The 23,855-nt window shown below is 34.9% G+C and overlaps 1 protein-coding gene across 1 annotated transcript in view; it reads right to left on the bottom strand.

Moving 5' to 3' along the window:
• The window catches only part of HMCN1 (hemicentin 1), a 514,295-nt gene that overhangs the window by 251,553 nt on the left and 238,887 nt on the right, over positions 1 to 23,855 (bottom strand). Inside the window, exons 12-16 of the mRNA XM_027868406.1 lie at positions 18,252 to 18,393; positions 16,592 to 16,719; positions 15,278 to 15,391; positions 8,933 to 9,091; positions 1,376 to 1,570 (exon numbers count right to left, since the gene is read on the bottom strand). Of these exons, the coding sequence (XP_027724207.1) occupies positions 1,376 to 1,570; positions 8,933 to 9,091; positions 15,278 to 15,391; positions 16,592 to 16,719; positions 18,252 to 18,393 (738 nt within the window). The remainder of the gene's footprint in view (positions 1 to 1,375; positions 1,571 to 8,932; positions 9,092 to 15,277; positions 15,392 to 16,591; positions 16,720 to 18,251; positions 18,394 to 23,855) is intronic.

Raw genomic sequence — 23,855 nt, 5'->3', positions numbered from 1 at the left:
ACAGAATCATCTTATTGCAGAGTTGGATGAAACCTTAAGTGGCTTCCTAACTCAGTCCAAACTTTAAAATGTATTTCTGCTTCAATATTCAGCTTTTGCTTGAAGACCTTCAATAAGAAGATATTCACTAACTACAGAGAAAGGGTATTTCACTTTTGGATGCCACCAATTCTTAGGATGTTTTTTCTTTCACTAGACTGAAATCAAGGGCCAGCTCAAATTCTACTTCTCCTATGAAGATCAGTCCCTTAACTCGTCCACATTTTAATTATCCTTTTCACCAAATTTCTATTACAGTCAGCACCACATAGTTTAGCACTTAATTTTTCTTTAATCATATCATGTGCATTAATTTTAATCTCTTTAAATAGAATACAAGTATTTTTGAGAACAAGGACTCTGACACATATTTCTTTCACATCTACCATAGCATGTGGTAGACTCAGTAAATATTTGTTGATTGATTAAACTCATTTTACTTTTAGATTTGTGTAGCTCATTAAGGGCTCTAGAAAATCCTTAGTTCTTTATTATAGGTGGAGTGCCAAAATATCTTTATTGGGGGTCAGCAAATTATAGCAAGGGTCAAATCCTGCCCCACTGCATAGCCCTCTAGTTAAGAATGGTTTTTACATTTTTAAATAAAGTTTTATTGCATTTAAAAATGTAAAACAAATTCTTAGTTCAAGGGCTAGGGCAGATTTGGCCCTCTGGCCTTATTTTGCTCTCACTTGATCTATATAGAAAGTAAAAAAATTGCCAAGTAATCCAAACATTTTGACTTTTTAGCGCTAACTTTCAAATATTTGTTGAAAAAATGGAATGGATTTTAATAAATTCTGAAATATGGATTTTTGAAGCCATGAAAAGTTAGTATGTGGATAATCAGATAATCATACTTTACAACAGGATATTTTTGGTTTAGATAGTCATAGTCCATAATCCAAGGTTTCCATATTGCTTTTCAGAATGCTTATCTATAACTTAAGGTGCATTACTTGATGAAAATAAAAGTTAAATGAAATAATTTTCAATAATGCTTTATGCTTTTCTGACACAATTAGTTCAAAGCTGAAGAATAGGATGAAGCCCATTGATCCACTTGTTACTGTCAGGACTTTGAGATGACTTATTATATAATTTTGCTATAACAAAGAGAGATATAAAAATGTCAAATACCTTCCTAGGAGTTGGTGGTTAATTCAACATTGTGATGCTAAATTGCTACATCAACAAAATATTATTTATTAGTTGTATCCTGTACCCTTTAACTCTCTGATATAGTTAAACATATCTACATAAACCACATATTTAAAAGCACATATACTTATATGAATGTGTATATACATATGCATATTTATTTAATTTAACCTACTGATAATAGAGAGGGATCCTGTTCTTAGTTGACTGATGGAACTAACTGCAAAGGACCTTGAGAAAAGTGGCATGTTGTCCAGCCGTCGCCATTTGACTTTTGGTTCTGGGTATCCCTGAACATAGCAAGGTAATGTCACATTTGAACCAATTTCCATGGATATATCACTAGGTTCCTGTATAAAATTTGGGGAAGCTGAAAGAAATTAAGATACGTTTATGAAAAATGGAGAAATAGTGCAATATTCAGGACAATTTAATAAATATTTTCTTATTCAATCTGTTAATTGAATTTACATTTATAATTTTTCCAGAGACATTTATCTACTCAGTCACAAGTCCTGCACACAGAAAAAGTAAATATTACTATCCTTATTTTACAAACTAAAATTGTAATCTTCAGAGTAACATAGTAGTGTGACACCTTAAATCAAGTACCCTTTCTTCAAAGGATTATATATCACTTGTTAATTAATACTATAATGTTCTCTCTCTGAAATTCATTCCATGGAAGTTTTTTAAAATAATAACCTTTTGGGACTAAATTAACCAACCTCTTTTGGAGAGAATTTAAGTTAAAATGAATTCATTAGCAAATTTTACATTTAAAATAAATTATATTATAACAAATTATCAGTGCATATCCTAGAAATCTTATTCATGCTCTGAATCCCATTTATTTCTCAAAATAGAAATATCCCTTTCACATTTGGGTTTCAAAGAAAGACCCAACTTTGAGCATCATTAATATAAATAAGAATAATGGATTGTGAAACTCACTGAAAAGGGAAAAGTTAATTCTCGACATCCTAGAAAGAGAGTTGAGAAAGGATTAAGAGCATTAGTACATTAATGAACAAGTATTTACATGGTTAAAGATAAGAAGTATGTCACAGATTCCATTTTGACTGGGATCTAACATAACTAACAAATGAGTTGAAGCTCCTGCACCAGGAACAAGGTGGACGATTGCCTTTTCCCTAGCCTTCCAATAACCAAAATATAAGGAGTGCAGGTGAGAGATACAGCAGATACACCTTAACCAACTCAGAAAAGGAGTAACATGCATGGAGGGAGCAGTCTGTAAGACCAACTAAGTGGAGTAACCAATATGTTACAGATAGTTCATCAGCAATAATATGTGAAATATTTAATATTATAGATTATGACGCATATAATTTGGTAATTTGGGGGGGATAAGGAGAGGACAATAGGGTGTTTCCTTGGCAAAGAGCAGGGGAATATATATTAAGGGATCAAAAGTCATTGTCAATTGCATAAATTTAAGAATTGTGAATAAGAGTCTTAGTTCTCCCAAGATTTCAAGATAAGGATAGAATGAACAGCAAACTTCCCAGTATCATGTGGCAATAAGCTGTAAAGTGGGAATGAAGATTCCAGGTGAAAATGCACAATATTTAAAGCATATACTTTTGGGGCTATGTTATATGCCTCTGTTGAACCTACAGGTAACTAAAATATCTAGATCTTTTTCTAATGAATTGCTATCTAACTATCTCTTCTCCAACTCAGACTTGTGAAGCTAATATTTTGAAATCAAGTATAGGATCCAAACAACCTATCAACAAGAATTCTTCAAGTACATCAAGTACTTTACTATGTGCTAGGCACAGAGCTAAGTACTGAGGATACAAAGACACAGATGAAAAATTCTTTCCCTCATGAAGCTTACATCTAATAGAGGAAACAACACACACACACGCACACACACACACACACACGTGCACATACAAAAGAATAAAGTAGTTTGGAGAAATAATGTACTAGCTACTGGGTGATGGAAATCAGGAAAGGATTCCTATAAATTAAGTTTGTTGATTCTTTGAAGTTAAATATGATGATTATTTCAATTATTAGCAACAAAACCAATGGAGTATCTACTACACTTAAAATAGTATTTAGTAATGACGAGTTATTGCAATCATGATTCTTCCTTTCTCTCGCCAATAAAAATAGTTTTCTGTTCCAAACTTTTTGTCTTCTTATGATATTTAAATAGAGCAAAACCCTCCACAGGCCCTCTACCATGTTTACCTTTCTCTGTAACCTTTAAAAACATGAAGATTAGGAGAAAACATTTATTTCTTATCCTTCAATTAGCCCATAAATAATTTATCCCCATATATTTTCTTCTAATGAAATAAAATGTGTGTTCCTTCCCATATTTCTCTTGGGTCTTACATTTTCATTTCAAATATCTACTCAGTTTGGACCTTTGGATAAAAAATGCTCAGAAATGCTCTATTTTATTAAAGGTTCTTTCCTCTCCATCCCCTCCAACTCTCATAGAATTATACTTAGTTTTGCCAGATGGTTTATTTGTGGGGGTCAGCCTTTATTTTTTGCTTTATGGAATATTGGATTCCATGTTCTCCTCTTCTTTAATATGGCAGCTGTCAAATCTCACGTGATCCTTACTGTGTCTCCTTAGTTTTTGGACTCCTTTTTTGGGCGGGGGGCTACTTGCATATTTTTTCTTTTTTTCTAGAAGCTCTGGATTTTGGTGATGACATTCCCAGGAGTTTTCATTATAGGAATTCTTTAAAGGAAGTGACACATGGATTCTATTTTCACTTTGTCCTTTGATTGTAAGAGTTCTAGGGAGTTTTAAATTTATAATTTCTTGGGATATTGTATCTAGAATCCTATCTTCCCCTCAGGACTGTTTCTTGTACAACTTTATATCACCATAGGGCCTAGCACAGTGCCTTATACATTAAATGCACTTAATAAATATTTGTTATCAGAATTTTGTGGTTTTCAAATGTAAAACCGTAAGTTGGCTTTGTGGCCGTGTGTGTGTGTGTGTGTGTGTGTGTGTGTGTGTAGGCTTTTTCTCTAGCAATGATTGTTCTACTATGTGGAAAAGTACAAGAGCAAGGCACTCTGTCAATAAAGGTGTGAATTTTGTAGGCTTTCATGTTTCCAATGTATTTTTAACTGAATCCAAAATACGTGCTCTTAATATAAAATACACACTGTAGTTTGATATGTTCAAAGCAATTTATGTTTATGTGTGTTTTCTGTGTCTGTATATGTATGTGTGTGTTTCTGTACTTAGTTTCATCTCATCCATTGATATGGAGATTAAATTCTCCAAAAGGAATAAGATTGGTAAAATAGAGTAGTTTTACAGACAGCCAGTCCCTCAGACCAAGAGTTAATCATATACCTTTCTCTGAAGTGGTCATTGAGTCAGCCAGATTTATTCTGTGTACTATACTAGTTCTAGGACAGGTAACTTTTTCAGTGCCTTACAAATGAAATGCACAAATCTTAGCGTGTGTCATGCTGAGACTGCAGACAGATATTATGGGGACAGGGTAGAAAACTGAGATACAAGCGATATTCAGAAGCCAGAGGTTTGGGAAATGTCATGGTAATGAACCATTTTAATTGTAATCCATTTTATTGTCACATCAGCACCATGAGCATCAGTGAATCATAGAAACAGGGCCGAAAGCCAAGGCAAAGTTGGAAAATAATAACAGCTGACATGAAGGTGGCAATTTAATGTTTAAAAGAACTTTACATCTATTTTCTCAGTTGTTTCTCATTATGATCCTATGAGGTAAATGCTACAGGTGTTATTATCTTGGTAAAATCAGTTGAATCACATTATCAACTTGGTAGTCTCAAAACAGGCTTTTACTGTTTTATAGAGACAATAAATAGGTTAACGTGGCTGGACTAGGGACTGTGGGGATGGCAAGGCCAGTTTCTAATTGCATGAATCTACCTTCCAATGGGAGGGGGAAAAAGAGACTGCCTTCCTTTATGTCCTCATCTATGACTATTTCTTCCATACCTTCTACATACTCCTAATTCTACTTCTGCATGAAAATTAGGGATTATTTCTCTTCTTCCTCAATAAAACAAAGAAATTTATAACAATTTTTTTATAATAATGACTATTTTGCTCTTATAAGTCAAATAAATTATTACAAAGAGCACTAAAGACTAAGACTACTATAGAAGTCTTACTATTATCTTACTACTATAAGACTATCCTTACTAGGATAAGAATACTTTTAGCAGTTCTTGACTAAAATGAAGTAACTGTGGCCCTTGATTAATGTCATAACAGAAGTAGTCTTCATATACCATGCTAAATAGAATGCTTTTTAACTACTGTTTTAATTGTCAAAGTGGTGGATTCTGAGATGGAAGTTATGAGATATTCCTAATGAAAAATTGTCATGTTAAAGAGGATTAGACTTACTCTGTTCCCAGAGGGCAGAACTAGGAGTAAGCAGTGGAAGTTTCAAAGAAACACATTTAGGCTTGATGTCAGGAAAAACTTCTTAACAGTAAGAGAAGTACAAAAGGGAAATAGGTTACTTGAGGCCAGAAACTGCACAGAGTATCTTCCTTAATATCAAATGGCATTTGGATTCTAATCAGAGGAAGCTGCTTTTTTCCCATGGGAAACAGTGGGTTCCCACTCACAGGAGGTCTACAAGCAAAGGCCAGATGACCACTTTAGGGTTTGTTATAGTGGGGTTTCTTTTTCAGGTATGTGTTGGACTATATAGCTACTGTGGTCCCTTCTAGCCTTGATATTCTGCGATTCTATGAAATGATCCTCCCCATAATAGATAAACTACTTTGATCACAGTTCTATTCATTACAAAATGAAGGTTTTCAAGTATTTGGTGAAATTGGGTAATGGAGATGACCAATTTAGAAAAATCAGGCAAAGGATCTGCTTTCCCCTTAATTATCTGAGTAACTCCAGGAGAGCAAACAATCAAATAAACAAAAAGCTATGGGAGGTTTTTTTTGTTGTTGTTAGTTTTTGTTGTTGTTTTAAATGTGTGGCTCAGTGGATAGAGCATCTGGCCTGGAGTCAGGAAGACCTAAATTTAAATAGACACTTACTAGCTGTGTGACCCTGGGCAAGTCACTTAACCCTGTTTGTCCCAGTTTTCTCATTTATAAAATGAGCTGGAGAAGGAAATGGCAAACCACTCTAGTAGCTGTGTCAAAAATATCCCAAATGAGGTCATGAAGAATAGTCATGACCGAAATGACTGAAAAACAACAAAATATTTGTGGTTTCATAAGATTGCCCCCCCCCCCCCCCCCGTCCCAAAAAGTAAGTATTCAAAGGAGAGGGAGTTAGAGAATTGGGTAGTAGGCTTCCAGAAGATAAACACATGCTTACTCACCTGGGGGTAAAGTAAGATGATTATCTAAATTACTAACAAAAAGAAGCATTACCTAAACTAACCATTCAATGGAGTATCTACTACAGTTCACTTAAGGTAGTATTTAGCGATGATAAGTTACTGCAGTCATGATTCCCCTGCCCCTTTGAAAAAGGATCATTTGTTCTTTAAAGACCCCATTGGTTTAAGTCATTAATATTGGTTAATAACTGCAGATAAGTGGTATATGAATAATATTTTTAAATGAAATTGTGAGATTATTGGAAGTTGGACTTTTATCTTGCCTTATAACACTTTTTCTTTTGTTTACTCTAGTGATAATTAAAATAGATACTAACTATGGCAACTATTACACTGCATGAGACAAACAGATTGATATAAGACTTTCTCCTTCCCCAAGGGGCTGAGCATATTGCTTTGAATGTACCAGACCACAAAACACTAAACCATAACTTCAGAATGAAATCCAGGGCAGTGCAGAATGCTCCAAATAAAATCTGTGCCAGGCCTAACTTTGTGTTTGATGTAGTCACTGTTCCTTTCCTCAGAATGACTTCATAATCTACTAGTTCTTTTTCAGAAGAGTAAAAATTATTGGTAACTTTCCCTGTTGACCTGAAATGGCTACAGATTAAAGCTACAGTCTTGGGGGAGGGGGAAGATAGAAATAGAGAAAAGAAAAAGAAAAAGAAAAGAAGTTCATCACAAGAAGGAAGCAACCAAAAATTACATTGAATTTTTAAAATACAATTTGGTGTCATGGCCATAAAGTAATAGAACCACAAAATTGGTAATTGGAGAGCTTAAAGACAAAAAAGTCACAGGAATATAGCTAAATGCACATTTCTCTTTCAAGTCACAAAATACCTAAATTCAAATAAAGGAGTTAGGAATCCAAATGACTCTGGCACACAAATGATGAACATTTATGTAGTATTTCAATCTTGACACTCAATATATCACAATATCTTTCTGGTTAAGTCTAATTAAGTTCTCTTAAATGTAAGGAAAAAAAAGCTAGTGATCCTTCTGTATTATGCATTCTAAGTTCTACAGCATTAATTTCACATATCTATATTATCTATCTTTTATATGTACATATCTACTTTTATAGAAAGTAGGGCATAAGCCAAGGCACATCTAGGAGATTGAGAATGGAAGAAATCTGTGGGTATATGAAATTCAGAGAGAATGATAAAGATTATCTGCTACTCTGTTTTTCCTTTCTTTCATTTCCTGCCATACCATTGACCGCCATGTTATGCTGATGAAGAGATCTATTGTCTCAGTTAAAAACTGGAGGTAACAATAGAGAATGAGGGCAAACCTCAGACGTGGCTGGCAAATGGGATGAAAACTAACTACAGATTCTATTTGCCTGGGAGTAAGGCTAAAGCAATGGGAATTAGTGATTCAATGGTAAATTTCACAAATTAAGTTCCTTTCCTTTTCCTTTCCACTCCCCTTCCTTTACTTCCCTTACCATTCCCTTACTTTTCTTATCCCTTTGCCTTTCTTCCATTCCTCTTCCCAGATATCTCCTCCTCTCCCCTTCCCTTTGCCTCCTCCTTTTCCCTCCCCCTTCCTCTCCATTCATGGTGTTTTTCTATAAGACAAAGTATACATCCTCCCAATAATTCATAAAGTTAACTATAATTTGGCAAAGTCTTTTTAAAACCTTAAGAAAGTTGTTTATACATTTTGGTGCAAGATATCCAGGACTGAGAAAACTGCTGTCATACTCTTAAGGATAGGCATCTACCTGTGCATTTAAGTTAATGAGCACATGACCAAGCTATAGTATTAAGATATTGCTTTTAGTTCTCAGAAGAACAGATGCATATCCTTTTGGCTACCACCAAGTTGCTACCACAACATTTGGGGACATTGCATTATACATTGGGAGATGGCATTAGTAATTGGTTAGAACATCATTCTTAGCACTGAAGTGCAATAAAATATTTGTGAAAAGTAAGAGACCAAGTTGCCAATGAATAACCAGTATTACCTCTAGTATACCCAAAGTAGAATCCCAAGTCTTACTCTAAATTCCAGTGTCCAGACATAAGTCTTTTCAACTTTGGAGTCATAGAGGATGACTTTTGATGGCAACATTTTTTGATCACCCCTCACTTAACATCATCATTATTTATCTACAATAGAGATCAAATCTCAGCAATAGAAAACTTAACTCTTCCTTAAGATCAAGTTTCCAGTTTGGTAGACAATTATATTTTGTAATTTTAATTTAATTGAACGTTAAAAAGTAAGTGGCTGATTCTGAAATGATGAGAAGAGAGAGGAAATGATGAGAAGAGAGAGGAAAAAATCTACCCATTCTCTACAGACATGGAAGGGATGCTTACAGCCAACATCCAAAGTTATGTGGCCAGTTGCCCTTCCAGCTTCATTGACAGCTACACAGGTATAATCGCCAGCATCCAAATCTTGGGTCTCTTTAATGTTCAGAATCCCCCGTTGTGAGTCAATATGAAGAAATGCTGAAGCCCTCAATTCAAGATCACCTAAATTGAAATGAAAAGAAGGAAATTTAAAAAATGCATATTCCCCATAACTTTACTTAATCATATTTGCTCTGAGACATAACGAATGCAATAATATTGAATAATTTTATTATAAGATCCACATTTTCAAGACTGAAGCTGCTTAAGTATTTTGAGGGGAAAACACCAACACCCATGAGCTAGTTTTTCAGACTATATTCCTGTAAGATTACCTAATCCTATAACCCCAAAATCTATAAACTGGGAAACAGAAGTTAAGGAATAGAGTCATTGGTCCCAAAAATTAGTGAAAAAGCTGCTGCCTTCACAAACCCCATACAGAAGAAAAAAATATGATCTGTCTACCATTTCTGGGTTGGTAAAAGCTAGACAATTTCCCTTCACTTTATCTATTTTCTTCTGCCTTACACAGTGCCAATCACTACTTCTAGAAGCTACTAAAGACCAGGGATTTATGCTTGGCTCAAGTACTGTAATGAATATTTCTACTATTTATTCACTATAAATATATAATGTTCAGGTACATTACTGTTTAAAGTATGCTTTTTCATGACTCCAAACACTCTTTGAAATATTGTTTCTGTAGGAATATTCATTCTCAGTTCCAAACAACCAACTTTAGAATCCAATACTTTTGTCAACTGAGGATTGACTGGATCTGTGATTTCACTGGCATCAGGAACCCCAGGAAGAAAAAACTTCCTCTACATATGCTTTTTCTTATAAAGATTTAATTAGAGGGGCAGCTAGATGGCATAACAGAGAGAGCACTGAGCCTAGAATCAAGAGGACTTGAATTCAAATCCAAACTTAGACACTTACTGGCTATGTGACCTTGGGCAAGCCACTTAACCCCAATCGCTTAAAAAAAAAAGCTTTAACTAGAGCACTGAGAAGTCAAACGACTTCCCTACAATCACATAACCAGCATGTTCCAGAGGCTCAAGTTGAATAAATTCTTCTTGGCACAGAGGCTAACTCTTTATCCACAATTTTGTGGCAGCTTCACTTGCCTACATAGACCATAAAATATAAGTTTTCTTATATGTGTTCATCTTAAAGGCTAATAACTAAATTTCAGGGAAGGTGGGGGGCATCATAGACAAAAACTATAATACTTCATGGCTCAAAGGCAGCAGAACTGTATTCTCTTTTGTTAAAGAATTTTATTTATCCTCCATTGGCATGATGAGCTCTCAGTCTATGTGGCAATACTTCTCCTGGGCTCCACCAAATCTAATGGGGGAAGGGAAGTGGAGAAGTGAAAGGGGAGATGCAGGTCATTGAGGGTCAATGTTTTCAAGAATGGTTTGGGAGTTACTTAGAGATACCAACTCTGTGACCTTGGATATGTCACCACTGTGGGTCTTAATTTTTCTCATTTATAAAATGAGGGGTTTGGACTGGATGCTAAGGTTTCTTGAAGCACTAAGTTTATAATTTGGAGTATAGCTTCCTAATATGTTCTAGAAATGTAGGCATTCCTTGCAACTACACAAATGATCCATACGTTGCATTTCTGGATACCATGAAAGGAGTTGGATCAGCTTCCAAATGTCAAAGGGACAACTTTAGTGAGTCTTCAGGTCACCAAATGAAACATTATTCAACAGATGTAAAGCAATGGGCAGATTTCTTTTTCTAAAAGAGCCTCAAATAAAAAGAAATTACATTAGAAACAGCTGTTAGTGCCAAAACGAAGTATTTTTCGGCATTCCAAAAAAGTAATCATCCTCTTGAGTTTACTACTACATACCATGAGAAAATGAGAAGAAGCAAATAAAGCAGTGTCTATGAGCCTCTGAGAAATTATCATAAATAAAAGCAGATGATGTTGACATAAACTTTCCTCCCACCACGGGAGGATGGAGTGTGACCTTGCTATTCATCAAGTCTTAAAGTATTTGGTCTTGGTACATTGGGGTTTCTTTTGCCTCTTACTTCTTTCTTCTGTAGTTGTATTTGGTCATAACAGGATTAAATAAAGACTTTTGTTGAGTTGTTTTTTCCCCACAAATTAAAATTCTAAAAAGTAGCAGTAATTAAACACAGCAACATGATTCAGAAAGTCGAATTTCACTGAAAGTAATCCAGTTTACTACTTACAGGTTAGACATTTATATATATTCTTTCTCTCATTCCTTTGTTTTCATGAGAAAAAAATATATCAAATTACTTCAGAGACTTTTCATCAGAAATTCCAGATATGAATTCTAGAAGCAATACATTATCACAGTAATGGAAATAAAGATAATTTTCCTCATCTCTAAAATGAGGGCACTGGCCTTCGTGACCTCTGGGGTTTCTTTTACTTAAGAATCTATGATCTTATGCTCATTTAATTCCACCGTTTAACACGACATCAGGAGAGTAATTTAAAGCTTTTCCTAGGACCTACTTCAGGGATTCAAAATTTTCCTATTTACAGTGCTCATCCCTTCATTTGCCTAAGCCCCTCACATTGTAGCCTACGCTTAGTTCTGGCCTTAGCAGATAGGGAGAACAGCTGGTCATCTTCCTTGATACAAAACCTTTCACCTAACTCAAAGTCACAAGGATACCCTAGTTAAATAAACTCAGTCCCTTTAACGTTTCCTCAGAGGTCCATTTTTGCAACATTTTAATCATCTCCCTGATTCCCCTTTGGCCTCTGTTTAATTTTTTCATGTCCTAGAATGAAGAAGCTGAATGCTTGGTGGATAATCTGTAATTCTGGAACATGTCATTGCTAGTCAGGCTGAAACAAAAAAAAGATATTTGTTTTTTCAATTAGTCCTCTTCAAGAATGAAAGACATAGTACAAACTATTCAGTTAGAATTTTCTAGAGAAGGGCTGATGGAAGAAAAATAAAACTTCCTTATGGTTAAAGGAAGAAATAGAACATCTATCCAAAGGTATTTATGGAATTATTCTCAGGTTCTCTTTTGTTGTCATTTTTTTTCTATGCTGACCGCACAATGCAGAATTCCAATAGCTGAAGGGTGCTAAAAACCAGCAAGTGCAAGAGTGCTAGCTAAGAGAGAAGCCAGTCATCTGGGAGAAACTACTTGACTGTGTGTATTACTTTGGGTAGATTCTTGATAGAATCTGAATAATTTTTCTCTAATTTAACTTGCTGTCATAAAGACCACTCATTGTGAGTGCTATAGAAATAATAATCAGTAAACTCATTGTCCCCATGTGTGTTTTTTTTTAAAATTCTGAATGAGTATTAGGGATTAACTTGATTTAAAAAAAAGACAGTCTCTACAAATTGTTTCTCTTGGATACAAAGTAGATTTATAATATTTTTCCAATTATTTATTCAAATATTTTTGGTCATTACAAAATAATTTGTGTTGAGAGAAACCAATTGGATTAGTGAAAACAATTAGAGAAAAGCTTTCCCTCCAGAGGAAATGCCATTATAAATATTTAATTCACAGGACAAAGGAAATGGTGTTGCCCTTTTCTATCATTTAATGTGTTTGTTTTCTGGATGAAAACTTTCTTCTTTTCACTTCATGTTTCCCAGGGCTCGAGGTGAATTCGTAATTTTATGATTATGACATCAACTTGTTACTATGGGAATGTTTGGGCTATAACAAACAGAATAATAACAATAATTCTTTGAACTGCTTAACATTTTTCATCTGAGGATTACAAAACATTTTTACAAATAATAATACTAGTAACCTTTTCATAGAGTGCTTGTAACGATACTTTTCCTTCTCATATATGAATTACTGAAACAATAAGAAGTCCTGTGCCCAGAAACATTAGAGAAAGACAAAACTCAAATTCCTGACTCCCAATCAGTACTCATGTCACAGGATCCTACATAGGGGCCAAACAATTGCAATTCTATTACACGATTATACAAAGTATAGAGTTAAGACCATCCAGTCATCTTATTCAAGAGACCTAGGTTCCAAGGGCCATACTCTGCCACCAATTTTCTATGTAATCAGGAGACATGTTATTTCTCCTCTATGGCCTTCAGTTAACTCATATATAAAATGAGCAAATTAAATGAACTCAGTTTTTGGTGCTTTTTTATTTCATGTCACAAAAACCACTGGTGAAACTTATAGAGACCTTCTTATGCTAATGTTTTAAAAATAAATAAAACAAAATACATAGAATTACAAAGGAAACCAACTATATTAAAATGCAGTTATCAAAATATTATTTTTTTAATTTCATAGACTCCAGTAGTTAAGGAACCCTAGACTAAATAAAGTCTAACGTCTCTTTTAGCTCTAATAGGCTGTGATGTGATGATAGGATGGGCTTAACAGTTTTAAGTAGAACAATATAAAGCTATGAATTAGAGCAAAGAAGCATCTAACATATGATAAACCCAATAATGAAATGCCTTTCTTTTTCCATCAAGCACTTTGAAACTTCAACTGATACACTTGTTTAATATATTTAACTGCTGAAAGCTTTTTGGAAACTCTACAAAACTTCCTAACGGTATCATCTTCATAGTATTTGTAATTAAAAGACTTGAATTCAGGTACCAAGATTGCCACTTGCCAAATGTTTGCCCTTGATCAGGTCATTTAAGTTTTATTCAATTCGACAAACCCATGATACCTGCTATGTATGGTATTGTACAAAGCATTAGTGTTTAGCTAAGACACAGTCACAGATTTAGGTAGGTAAAACAGAAAGACAGCAAAATATAATAAACAATAATATATGATAAATCCATTAAATAGGTAGAAAACAAAATGTCATATGGGATTTAAGGATATGAGATTTAAAGATCAATGTGAAAAAGGGAGTATCAGAGGTTTCTTGGAGGGCACAACATTTGAGTTAAACTTTTAAAGAATGAGAAAGAATTCAACAAATGTGAGGAGGAAAGGAAGATGTTTCAGGTACACAGAAGTTTCCTTATGAAGACTGGGATGATAAAAACCTAATTACCTATATTAAAAGGCTTACTAAAAGGATCATATGATATCAATTATTTGAAACTCTCATAAACCATAAAGTTCTCTACAAATGTCCCCCAAAATGGTAAGCATCATCATCATAAAAGCTTACATGGAGGCTATGTGGTCAAATGTAGAGTGCTGGATGAGACAGAATCAGGAAAACATTGGCTCAAATTCCACCTCTGACATTTACAAGCTGTGTGCCCATGAGCAAGTAAGTCCTTCTCTGAGCCTCAGTCAATGCTTTAAGACTTATCTAAAAAATGATAAATGGGTTGCAGTCTCTGTCAGCTCAATACCAATGGAAATCACATTTTAAAAATGTATTGCTGTGTAGTTGAGCCTTCCATATAGACAAACTATATTTCTATTGTCTAAAGATTAGACTAAGTTTAAAGACTCTAAAAGCAAGAGTTTTGTTCTACAAATAGTGAATTTTTCCAGCTACCATGACTAATAGATATAGTCTACTAAGGCATACAGGAGTTGGGATCTACATTGGTGGATGAAGTACCATCAGAGATGCAACATAGAATGGAAAATGTGCTAGGGTTGTGGCCAGAGAAACTCTTTACATCATAGCTCTGCCACTTACTAGCTACATGATCTTGGCAAAATAATTTAATTGGACCTCAATTTCTTTACCTGTAAAATGGGGAGATTGGACTCGATGACTTCTTAGGAACTTTTCAGCTCTACATCTATAATTCTACGATCAAGATAATTACAGATCCTTGCTTTTTATTGTGACAAGATACTTTATACATATCTACTTTGAAACTAAGAACCCTAGAGAGGTAAGTGATGTGTTATTACTCATATTTTACTGATGAGGGAACTGAGTTTCCAAAAGGTAGTAACTGATTCTTCTAACCCTAAATCTAGTATTCTTTCCACTACACTCTTCTACTTCTCCAAAGAAAATAAACGCAAATTTGTGAGGATATTTTAAATCTTGACTATGGTATTTCTGGAGAATATGCTACAATACAGGAAGGAATCCTAAACTAACAAAGAGAATGTTCAGCTGGACTAGCAGAGAACTTTTCCGTCTTTAATTTTCACGGTTCTATAATTGACACCAGATGTGAAGCGCTGAAACTTAAGAGTTCAAAACTTTGAGCTCCAGTCACCACTGAGGTCATAAACACATTTTTATGGTGCTGCTAAGTCTCACACCAAAACAAACTTTTAACAAATCATTTTTTTTTTAAAAAAAAAAAAGCAAAACGAAACAGATAAATTTAATAAATGTACCTTTAAACCACTTGACCTGAGGCAAGGGAACACCAGTGGTTTGACATTCCATAACTGTTGTGTCCCCCAAGGCAACCAAGAGTTCACTCTGAACTACAGTTAACTTTGGGGCATCTGAAAAGGAAGAAGGTATATAATATAATCAGTGTCTAACACAGGGCTTACTCCAAAATTCTTTCAGAATGAATAAATGAAGAACTGTTAGTATGTACATAGCTATATTATATAATTTATTGTGTATATGCATAATGAAAAGAATACATGTGAATGCACATAGAGAACAAAGCACTTCAAAGGCAAAAAAAAAATTACAATACATTTTCCCAAATAGATCAATACAAAATTAGGAAGTAGATTTCAATAGTTTTAGGCAACAAAATTTTTTAAAAAGCTTCATTAGAAAATAGCAGAGTGAAAGAGTCAAGGAGGGAAAGATGCTTTTTAAGAAAAAAAACTTTAAAAATTTTGTCATTGCATACGCAAAACTATAGGAGTAAATTAAGTTAATTAAGTAAAAATTTAAGAATTGTAAAATGTGAATTATGAACTTTTCCACCTTATTTTGATGCTGATGATGACTAATTATAGGCAAAGAATTTGTATTTTCAGACCAGAAGATTTACAAAGCATCACAGGTTATTAGGGGTTTGTTTGTTTTTTAGGAAGAAGAAGAGGCATAGACACTCGAAATTTATAGAAGAAAAATGTTAATGACATAGTATCATCACTACTGCTGCTATTCAATAGTTATTCATCATTAACAATGGGAAATCCTATTATATCATTTTACACAGAGCATCTACGCTTGAGGAGCTTTGCATAAGACGTGCCAAGAGATTCAACACAAGAACATGTAAGAGTTTAAACATGACGTGCTGAAGGTTAATGATTGTTATAAACCGTGCAAGAAAAATAAAATGAATCACACAAAATGCATACAGCATTAATTAAAATGTCATAATCCATCTTAAATAATGGCAGAGATAATAGTTTAAGTGAGTAGAAGGAAAGGAAGCTGAATTCATCTACTTTGGATGTGTAAGATTAAGGAGGATTTGAAACAGCAGGGTGGATCAAAGAATGGGCCAAGCATCTGAAAGGCTCCTTGGCTAAACAAAGTATCCGCTCAAAAATGTTAAAGTTTCAACAAATTATATTTTGAATTTCAAAATGTGGAAAAATCCAATGTCTCAAAAATATGTCCCGTATGATTATCAATTTCTATAAAGTAATAGTATTTCTATATTTGCTTTTTATCATTGCTTTTTTATCATTCACTCTTCTTTATTAGTCTTCTAAAAGATGTATACTTGCCAACATATCTCAGAGTAGAAGTCTGCTTATCTGTCCCAGCCGAGTTACTAGCCAAACATCCATATTCTCCTTCATCTTTGGGAGCTGCATTTTTTATAATCAAGGTGCCTTCTGAGGTCATTCTATACCTGGATGAAAAGAGTATTTTATGTTACATTCAACTGGAGACACCGTAACATAGCAATATCATTGCACAATATCTTTCTTCAATGGCAATGAATGTGGACAACCATTACTGTTACCATCTATAGACAGGATAAATGAAGGCACCTGGCATCAAATGCTTAGGAGCCTAAAATGAGTTAATGATGGCCTAGGGATACAGTCTGGCTTGAAATGCTAGATTCTTTATGCCAAACCCAAAGTAATGGAAGCCCTATGGTTGGAAGTTTTGTTGTTTATGTTCCACATGTTCATTATGCCCTTGAAGTGTGGCAGGATTCAATGGTTTTAAAAAACTAACAGAGCATAAAATGCTTCTATGTGTAGGATGAGAAAATGGACACTCGTCTCTCACAACATCTGTATCCTATTTCATTAGAACTAATGTCCCTTTTCTCACTTCTGTATTGACTTTCAGAGAGAAAAATAGTACAGTTCCAAGAACATTATCACAAATGGAATCAGTAGACCTGAGTTGTAATCTTGACCACTATTAGCTATGTACTCTTGGGCCAGAAGCTGAGACTGTCTGCTTACATACAACATAAGAATATTGAAACTTATTCTGTGAACCTCTCAACATTATTTTTATAATCAAATGAAACTGTGAATGTGAACAACCTTGTAACCATAAAGCTCTCTATAGAAAATGTGTTATTATCAAATTTAGGACCTTTTCCTAAATAGAGTTCTCAAAACAACAATGCCACCTTAAGATACATTGTCTAAATGATACTAAACATCACTTAGCACCTAGCAGAGTTTCTGACACTTAGCAGTCACTTAATAAATGTTTTTTGATTATGTGAATAAATACGTTGTTAGGAAGCGCATGTTCTCTACTTAACTTGTGAACGTAATATGAAACTTTACAGGGTGATTCTGAACGACTCCACATGTTGGGATTACTGAGTCATAGGATCAGGGATTTGGAGTTAGAAATGACTTTAGAAGCCACTGAGTCAAATCCCTTAGATATACAGACGAGGAAATGGGGGCACAGAATGGTTCAATGTCTTTCCAAGGGTTTCATAGCTAGTATGTGTCTAAGGTCGAATTTGAACCCCGCACTTCCTGACTCCAAACTCCAGTGCTCTAAAAATTCTTTGAAGCCGTTCTTCCTTATTTTTCTGATTGCATTTCTTGCTGTGTTTTGGGAACATCTGAAAGTACTATTTAAGGCACAATCTCCCTTAGTTTCAGAGGGTCAATAAAGTAAGTTTCCCTTAGAGCAGAAGTTCTTAATTTTTTTGTGTCACAAGGCTCCACTTTGGTAGTCTGATGAAGCTTAAAATTTTATGAATCATAGTTTTAAATGCATGAAATAGAATACATAGGATTACAAAGGAAACCAATTATATTTCAACATTATTATCAGAATATTTTAAAATAACAAGTTCATAGATACTTTTAGAAATACTTGTTTCAGGAGTTTAAAAACTATCTTCACTCCTTAAAAAAGGAAGCATAACTCAAAAGCATGATACAAGCCCAGTACCTGTGTGAGCCCATGATAAACAGGTCATTGTAGGTCCAGACTATCTTTGGTTTTGGGTAACCAGTTGAAGAGCACATGATGGACACCTCCGATCCTGCTGTGAAAGACTGATTCTTGGGCATCACTGTAACTTTGGGTGGCTCTGTGAATTAAAAGAAAAGCAGAATGATAAATATGTACAGTAATATCTTCATTAAACAAAACTTGCTATTAGGTATGACTTTTTTCATGTTTCTGTCATCTGTATTCCATCTTCTGAGATGATGTCTGGAAATTACTATGATAACCTTAAAAGTACTGTACTAAATGGTGGTTGTTTTTATTATTGTTATTATAGCTGATATTGTTGTAGTTGTTATCCCTCACCCCAGTGCGCTATTCTTATTGCAATCCCTAGAAGCTTCCAGTATGGTCCCTTTCAATGACTGGTTCCTGCTTGGACTGGGATTGATAAAGTCAGTGAAAGAAGCAAAAGACCTTAGCTCTTGAGATCAAATTGATCTTTAGTTTGTGTACTGCCTCTCCAGCCCTTGCTGACTTCTGAAGTGGTATCTTTCATCCCAAACCATGAAGCCTAGAAAATTTCAAAATCCTGTGTCTGGCATTCACGGCCATCCAAAATATGGCATCTACATATCGTTATAACCTTATCTCATAATTCTACCATCTAAGCCTCTCTGCTCCACTCAAAATGGTCTACTCTTTGCCTTTCATATATGCCATGTACCATCCTAATTCCATGCCTTTGTTTATATTTTTTCCTTTTCACTGAAACACACCTGTTGAATTACTAGCCATCCTTTAAAGTTCAACTTATATATCATCTCCTTTGTGAAAGGGAAGACCCTGAACCCTCAAGGCAGCAACCACCTCCCTTGGCTCTCAACTTAGATGTTCTCTATACTGTACTTGTTTGATGTTAGGTATGTCAGTCAAAGATATTTATGTCCCATTCCTTATTAGACTGTAAGTTCCATGAGGTCAAGGACCATTTCATATCTAAACTATGGGTCTGCTCCAGTATCTATCAGTGTTTTGTGCACAGTTGGTACTTAATAAATGGTACTTAATAAATGAGATAAAAGTAAATTGGTACTTAATAAATGAATGAATGAATCTGATGCCTGAATATTTCACCAACCTAATTGTGATAGAATAACCTATGAAATGTGATGCTATTGAAAAGGATGTTTTACAAAAATTTTCTTGAGAGAAAATGAAGATTAATATGGCATCCACGTGGACCTTTAAAAAGTATCTGAATATAAAAATAAAGGATCTCTTCCTTCTTTCCTTTTTCTGGCCATCTAGGGTTATCCTTACCATAAACAAATATGTGATGCAACAGCACCAATGTACACACGCTCCTTCTGCAGTGCTGAGCAAGAGATTGGATTCAGCCCCTTCCCTCTGGCTGGTTGGACCATATTCTTCCTCTCTTCTTGTTTTATGTTCTATGGTTCAAACCATGAAAAACTATTTGGGATGGTTTTCAGAATTCTGGGTCTCACTGACAGTTCTATGAGCCTGAGGTTGGCTTCTTATTCAACACAGGAGTAATAACCACTATCGTGCAAACGGTGGATGTTTAATAAATGTTCACTGAAGAGAACTGAACTGAATCAAGAAATAGGAGATCTCAACTAACTGGTTATTGAGTTTGAATTAAGATTCCATCTGGGACACATCAATTCTGAGATACTGGAAAACTGTGCATGCATGTGTGGGTGTTGTAGGGAATTGTTCTTTGGAGGAGTAAGTGAAGAAGGGATGTTTCTTGTTATTTCTTGTTTATTGAGCACCTACATTGTGCTAAACTATTGAAAAAAGAAAAAAGTGCTTTACGTGTCCAGCTTGTACTGCACGATAACACTGGAGAGTTTCAGGAGGCTTTCAGGACATTCACCCAAATGTGATCCCATAAGCTGCTGTTGCCTATCCAGCTTATTCCTGAGCTTCTCTGGCACTGGTCCCAGCAATGACTGCACTCCCACCCACTGCAGTCCAGATATCAAAGTGAAAGAAAACATCAATTACCCACACCAGGATGCAGGGAGCTAAAAGGTCACTTTGCAAATAAAGTGGGGATACAGGGTGCTGCTCAGGGTCACAAAATAAGTATGGATGCAATGCACAGATGTGATGACATCACCTCCACAGAAGGTGAGAGATCTGCTCTGGCACTAGAAAGGATATTACTGCTGACAGAAGGAAAATCAAGGGGGAAGTAAGAACATAAGAAATAAGAGAAAAGTCAATCAGGATCAATGAGACACAGTTGGATGATGCAATGAAGCCCCTGTCTGTTCATTTTTCTTCTGCTTTTATTTGATTAGGCTAAAAGGAGAGTGGCTGTGCTTGGTTTTTAACTAATGGAAATACTCTTCTCCTAAAGACCCAACTTGGATAATTTCTCAATTCATTTCTAATTAGTGTTCTCACCTGAATCAGTAGTCCACTCAGCTTAACTGAGGGAATTTCAATTTTCTTGTAGCCCTTCTGAAGATTGTTTAAAAAAAACCCCAATAATGATGACATATCTTATGAAGTAGTTTAGGATTTGATGAATACGATGGGCTATGTCAGGATCACGAAAGGTCTGACATAACTGAACGAGAGAAGAACAACACGAGTTTTGGGATAAAGTGGAAAGAGGACTGGCTTTGAAGTCCCAGGCCCTGAGTACACACCTGAGCTTTGCCACTTATTACATGGGTAACCCTGGGCAAGTGACTTAATCTGCCTGAGCCCCATTTTATCATCTGTAAAAAGAGAGTGGACTAACTGTGTTCTAAGGTCCCTTTTAGCTCTAAATCATGACCCTACAATCCCACCAGAACCTTTCTTTTCCTGCTAGCTGAATCCTAATCATTTCTGTCTCCACTATATCTCTTGTAAACATCCTCATCTATTTATTCATGCAGCTACCATTGTGATTAGTCAGGCTTTCCTCACTTCTTCCAGAAACTATTTCCATAGCCTCCTATTTGTTCTCCTAAATCAAGTCTGGGCCCCCTATCCCTCCAATCCATCCTTCACACAATTTCAAATGTTATTTTCCTAAAGCAGAGTTCTGACAATATTACCCTATTCTTCCTCCCTGACATGAACACATTATCATTATCATCATCATCATCATCATCAAAACTAACATATATATGACACTTACTATGTGCCAGGCACTGTACTAAATGCTTTACAATTAGTTTTTCATTTGATCTTCAAAAGAACCCTGGGGGACAGGCACTATTATTATTCTCTTTTTACAAATGAGAAAACTGAATGAAACAGAGGTTAAGTGACTTGCCCAGGGTCACGCAGTTAGTAAGCATTTGAGGCTGGATTTGAACTCAGATCTTCCTAATTCTAGGCCCACCACTCTACTACACCACCTAGTTGCCAACAAAATCCAGTGACTCTCTGTTACCTCAAGTATGAGCTCCCCTGTTTGCCATTTAAATTTCTTCACAACTCGATACCTTTCTACCTTTCCACTCTTCTTAGAAATTCCTCCCCTCGAAGTGGTCCACTATTACACTCTACAGGCCTACTTGATTTTCCTCACATACAACGCTCTATTTCCTTCTCTGTGCCTGCACTGGCTGTCCTCCATGCCTCCCTTATCATCTGGGCCCGAGAATTCCTAGTTTCCTTCAAGAATCACTTCAAGTGCTATCTCGTAGAGGGCACCTTTTTTGGCCACATCAGTTGCTACTGCCTTCCCCTCTAAAGTTACATTTTATCTGGTATATGTATCTTGCATATAACTATATATGGAAATACTTCCTCCCCCATTAGAATGTAAGTCCACTGAGAGCAGAAACTGTTTCACTTTTGTTTTTGTATCTCATGGACATTGCATAGTACACGGATAGCACTTAACAAATATTTGTTTAAGGAGTGATTGATTGAACAAACCAGAAAGTTAGGTATGGACCCTCATCACTGAAAGGAAAATTGAGGAAAGATGAAGAATATCTTTCGTTTTAGTTCAACCCTGATTCACTTGGGATTAAAGAAGAAAACACTTATTTTTCTTAGAGCAGAATCCATTTCACTTTGTTGACTTTCAGATAAATATCAAAATTAGGAGAATCCAGAAGTAGGGTCACCAGGAGGCAATGGAAGTCTGGAACTATGTCATGTGAGAAATCATCTCAGAGAAACATATTTAATTTATTTTATTGTTCCTTCAACATCTCTTGTGCTATTCTGCTTCTTTCCCTTTGTCTATGCTACTTTGCCCTTCTGTCATGCCCTTCTTTCCCAACTTCATCTACTTAATTTCTACCTGTACTTTAAAGGCTAATTCAAATGCTAACTAATCCACAAAGGTTTCTTTGATTTCCTTCTAGTATAAAATGATATCTTCTTCACTTGAAGTCCTATAGCATTTTTATGTGTAAAATTGCACTTTAATAATTAATTGTACTTTAGTATTCTATTTTGCATTAAACTATTTATTTTTCCTATAAGAATTTAATTTATTTTAGGGAAAGTACCTTATTTTTTTCTTTTTTGTATTTCTTATAGAATGTATGCACTCAACAACTTTCTTTAATAAAGAAATGTATAAAGAGAAAAATTAATTTCATTATGACAACTTTAACATTTGAAGAATCTGAAGAATGAGGAAATTGAAATACATTTATTTTGTATTGCTCTTGAGGGTAAAATTGGGACCATCATATATTATTTATATATATATATGTACATATCTATCTATAGTGCCTGTTTAAATATATGTATTGATATACTAACTCAATGAAATTACAAAGGCATCATGTCCAATGACAGAAGATATACAAGAGTCTACATAATCTCATATACAAATGTGTACAAACATATACATATTTATTTATGTTTTAATATTGTTTCATTAGTCATAATGCCTTTAATCATAGTATATTGTCTCTGCTAGTCTTTCTTTAGGGCAACTATATTTTTTATTGCTTTATCTGAAACCATGATTGCAACTCTTGCTTTGGGAGATTTGCTTAAAATAGGATAGATTTAATTCAAGCCCCTTACTTCAGTTGTTTTTCCTGAAGGAATCAAATTATTTGGTTGTTTTCTAATCACCCTGCAAATCCCTTCATGAGTGAATTTTAACTGTTGACATTTAAGGTTTTAATTGCTAAGTTTGGTTTTTCTTCCATCAAATTATTACAGAAAAAAGACTTAAAATTGAAGAGCATAGAATCTGGAATCAGAAGAGTTGAGTTTGAATTCTAGCTCTGCCACTTTACCACCTTGGGCAAAAGTCCTTAAATCTCTATGCCTCTGTTTCCTTATATTTAACATGAGATTAGACTCAAGGACAACTACATTTTCTTCAGTTCTCAATTCTTAATCCTGTCTACTAACAAACAAGAAAGTACTAAAGCCTTAGGTAAAGCATCAACAATTACTTTTTTTGTACTCTTTGGTTTTCAAGGTATTTATTCACGTTGTATGGGGCTTTAACTCTGAATCTGTAAGAGCTGTATTTGCTGGTAAAATACGTAATTGCATAGCAAATAACAATGATATTCCAGATTATTCACTCAGAGTAAACATTTCTGTGCTTTGCACTATGACTCAGTTCCACATAAGGAGTTCATA

This window comes from Vombatus ursinus, unplaced genomic scaffold (genome assembly GCF_900497805.2).
Source record: "Vombatus ursinus unplaced genomic scaffold, bare-nosed wombat genome assembly UNPS02014789.1, whole genome shotgun sequence".
NCBI lineage: Eukaryota > Metazoa > Chordata > Mammalia > Diprotodontia > Vombatidae > Vombatus > Vombatus ursinus.
Note: the sequence above shows the minus strand (reverse complement) of the source record. Positions and strands in the feature narration are given on the sequence as shown.